The following is a 4,235-nucleotide window of genomic DNA, read 5'->3' as shown; positions in this document are numbered from 1 at the left end:
TAAAACAGGAAAAAATAAGCAGAAGTTGGATATTTTGAGAGATAATAATATCAAAATATACACATACATGTACAAATAGATGTGCATGTATGTATTGTATACAAATTATTTTGGTATTTGAAATATTTCTATTATAGCATAAAATTAAAACTCTAGAGACAGGAACTAACATACCAAACAATAATCCAAAATCCTAGCTAATTGTATTTAGTGGTTCAAAAGGAAAACCAAAAATCATCTGCAACCAACCATCACAATACATATCTATATATTATATATAACCTGTATATAATAGGAGAAAGCTATTTTCTTTTTTAAATGAAGAACAGCATTGTGTGTGTGTGTGTGTCTGTGTCTGTGTGCCTCTTTATTTGTATGTGTGTGTGTGTGTGTTGTGTGTTTGTGTGTGTGTGTGTGTGTGTGTGTGTGTGTAAGTATATGCAGTTTCCTGTTTGAAAATAAGCCCTGCTGACCATGGAATAGCTGGATTCTAGTTGGCCAGTGTGGAATTCACTAATCCTCTTTTACTGTTCAATGATGCTACCAATGAAAATGCAGTTTGATAGCATCTTTGATGTAGTCATGGTGATGAAATATTATGCCATGAATTATAGATGTTTTAAATATTACCTTAACATCTGTTTGCCACCATTTACAAATGAGATTGTTGTTCAATGGAGTTAATGAAACATGAATCATGGCATCATTCTTGATATGAACTTTACCAAAATTCATGAAATAAATTCAACCAATATGTAGATTTTCCTCAGAAAGATCTATAGGTGAGTTAGGTGAGTAAATTCTGTCAGACATTTAAAGGTAATTTAATTCAACACCCAAAATGTATGAATGCTACTTTGAATATTTTCCTCACATTTCTAATAGCTTATCCATGGGCATCAGGTATAATTTTTAAAAGTTTTCATTTTTGTGACAAAGAGTCTTACCAAAAACCTTCTTCAGGGCACATAAGACACCTTTATTTCTGAGACTATAGATGACAGGGTTGAGCATGGGAGCAAGAATGGTATATGACATGGCTAAGACCTTGTCCTGACCTGGAATAAGATAGGACTTTGGTCTCATATATGTAAAGATAACTGAACCATAGTACATAGCAACCACAGCCAGGTGGGAGGAACAAGTGGAGAAGGCTTTTTTCTGGGCCTCCATAGATTTCATATGAAGCACAATGCGGAGAATCTGACCATATGAAACAAGGATGATGGAAAAGGGAATTAGGAAGAAGAATACAGAACTCACATAGACTCCTCCTTCATATTGTGATGTATCAACACAAGAGAGTCTCAACATGGCTTCGATTTCACAGAAAAAGTGATCAATGGTCCTTGTTCCACAAAATGGGAGGAGTAGTACATAAATTGTATGAATTATCGAGTTGATGATTCCGCCAAGCCAGCAGCCAGCAGCCATTATGACACAGATGCGATGAGTCATGAGGATGGGGTAACGCAGTGGATGGCAGATGGCTACGTAGCGGTCATAGGACATGGCTACGAGAATAAGGCACTCAGTACCCACGAAGCTGGCATAGAGGAAGAGCTGGAATCCACAACCTGCAAATGTGATGGATTTCCTGCCAGATAGGTAGTTAAAGGCCATCATGGGAACAGTATTGGAGATGTTCAGGATATCTGTGAAGGACAGATGACTGAGAAAAATGTACATTGGAGTGTGGAGTCGCGTGTCAAGGTGTATGAGAAGAATTAAGACTGTGTTTCCCATTACTGCCACCGTAAATATGATGAGAATAAGTGATAAGAATAGCAATCCATAGTGCTTTGGATCCAATAATCCTAATAGTATGAAATCTCTTGCAAAAGTCTGATTCTTTTCTCCCCTCATTAGTGTTACTCTCTTTTTCACCTGTAGTCCAAAAGACAAGTTTTCAAAAGGGAAGATTAGATAAAATCAAAATCCAGTTCTGAATTTAGGTTAATAAATTGCAATTCAATGAAATCAACTAAATTCATTTTTTGAATTGATCGAGTACTTGGGATGATCAATTCATTGAAGGATTTGCTGAACAAAACATCAAAGCGCCTCATCTGGGTGGTTCACTCCTCTCCCTTTCCTGTTTGATTAGTTAACTTCATAGGCAATCAAGAAAGTGATTTAGCCTCTCATTGCCTGGTCACTCCTCCCGTGAAATGGTATGGAACATCTTTCAATGCAATGAGGAGATCATAAACCAATGGAACATTGGGGGAGAACTATTTGTTTGTAAAATATACACAAACAGCTCTCGACTCGGGGCGGCCCGGGTCACCCTCGCGGCTCCGCTCACCTCGCGTCTCTTGTATTCCGCGTCCCCTTTAGGCTCTGCGCGGCCCGACGGGCGCGATGCCCCGTTATTGCGCCACGTTTAGCTGGAAGAACCATCGAGGATGAAGCAACAAAGACTGGAAACTGGGTTTCTACCCGTTTCCTCCCCAAGATAAAGAGAGACTTGAAAAGTGGTTACGGAATATGAAACGTGACACAAGGGTTCCGTGTAAATACCGGTTCTTGGGCAGTGACCATTTTACTTGTGACTCTCTTGACATCAGATGGGGCATTGGATATTTCAATCAAACTGCCGTACCAACAATTTTTTTCTTTACCTGAAGACAGTCAGGAAAAAGACCATGCAAAACACAAGCCTCAGGAAAATAAAATAGAAGATGAGAAAGAAATATGCCTAATGGTAAAATCAGAAGAATTATCTGCACAAATGGAACCAAAGAAAAATAGAGTAAGCACAGAAAAATGTGACGAGAATACAAATTTATTTTATTTATCTTCTTTGACTGAACCACTTCAAAAGGATAAACCACCAGTTTCCAGTACGGAAAATCCACTTACTGGCACATCAATTATAAATTCTGCAATTACACAACATACTGAAAAACCAAAACCTGTTTTAGAAACAGCAGTTGTCCAGGATGTAGAAGTGAGTAGCTTTCATACATCTGTTGAGAACCTCTTAAATACTACTACGGCTACTTTGAAGGTCTCAAATCCAGAGCATGTGTATTTCGCTATGGAGCCCAGTAATGTAGTGGAAACAACTATCGACCATCTCTCTAATTCAGATATCACAGATATTTCTGTGTCAATACAGGAAAACACTGTCTTGCTGAGTACCATTACTCAGACCATTGAAGAACTGAACACAGATGAAGAATCAATTATTGCCATTCTGGTGCCTACTGAAAGCTCTAAGCCATCAACCAGTTCATTCATACCAACAGAACAAGAGACTAAGAGAGATTCCTTATATGATGACACAGACTATGGAACTGAAATACTACAGACTGAACATTCTTATTGCAGGCAATATATTAACAGGGAACTTCTTTGGCAAAAAGTAACTAAACTACAATGAAAGAGAACCCTTCTTGTACTCCAAGAGCAGCAAACTCTAGGAAGACTCAAATCTCTGGAGACTGTTACAGGACATCTAAAACAAGAAAACTTGCCATCTGAAGAAGAACTCAAGATTGTAGAAAATTGTTTCACAACATTTGAAGTTACTATGATAGTATAAAAACTTTGTAGAAGCCATGATTTTTATATAAGATCATTACATACTCTGATTATCCCTGAGCTATTTACAAGGTGACCTTTTTTCAGCATGAATATTCTTAATAACATTTATGGGAATACTGTGCCATAAAAGTCTATTGTTTTCATATTATCCAGAAAATAGAAAATTGCCCTTTAGAGTGATTAGCTAAGAAGTTTAATGAGAGAAACTACAGGAAAAAAATTAAAGATTTGTATTTTAGTCCAAGGAAGGATTTGTGAAACAAGTCTATCATTTCAATCTAATAATCCATGTTGATGTTAACATTGTGGAGGGACAACATCTGATGATGATTATGTTATAATGAATTTATTATAAAACATGGCTGAATTCTAAAGCTTGAGCTCCTATTCTGTGAAGTGAGAAGAACACTAAGATGGGAATCAGTAAACCTGCTATTTAGTTAAGCAGCTTGCCTTTGGCAAGTGTAGAAAGTTGGGAAAATCATACCTGTTTCTCAGGTGTCTCATCTGTAAAATAAGGGAATTAGGTGAGGGAATCTTTTCAGCTTTAAAGTTCTGTTTCTGTGAGACCCTTCCCTTCAAAGATATTTTACAATATGCCTTGATCATAGTTCTTGCTTATGTTGTCTGGATAGGCTCAATATTCACTTTTATAAGAATTCCTGTGTGGTTTGACCTTTCAA

At 37.2% G+C, this 4,235-nt stretch overlaps 1 protein-coding gene and 1 pseudogene across 1 annotated transcript; one reads left to right on the top strand and one right to left on the bottom strand.

The window, feature by feature from the left end:
• Nucleotides 1–912: 912 nt before the first annotated feature.
• Nucleotides 913–1,866, bottom strand: LOC141509536 (olfactory receptor 2AJ1-like). The gene has a single exon (XM_074219157.1). The coding sequence runs from the start codon at nt 1,864–1,866 to the stop codon at nt 913–915; it is 954 nt and encodes a 317-aa protein (XP_074075258.1).
• Nucleotides 1,430–4,030, top strand: LOC141492815 (THAP domain-containing protein 5-like; annotated as a pseudogene).
• The last annotated feature ends 205 nt before the right edge of the window (nt 4,031–4,235 follow it).

The sequence above is a fragment of the Macrotis lagotis genome, chromosome 1, assembly GCF_037893015.1.
Source record: "Macrotis lagotis isolate mMagLag1 chromosome 1, bilby.v1.9.chrom.fasta, whole genome shotgun sequence".
NCBI lineage: Eukaryota > Metazoa > Chordata > Mammalia > Peramelemorphia > Peramelidae > Macrotis > Macrotis lagotis.
Note: the sequence above shows the minus strand (reverse complement) of the source record. Positions and strands in the feature narration are given on the sequence as shown.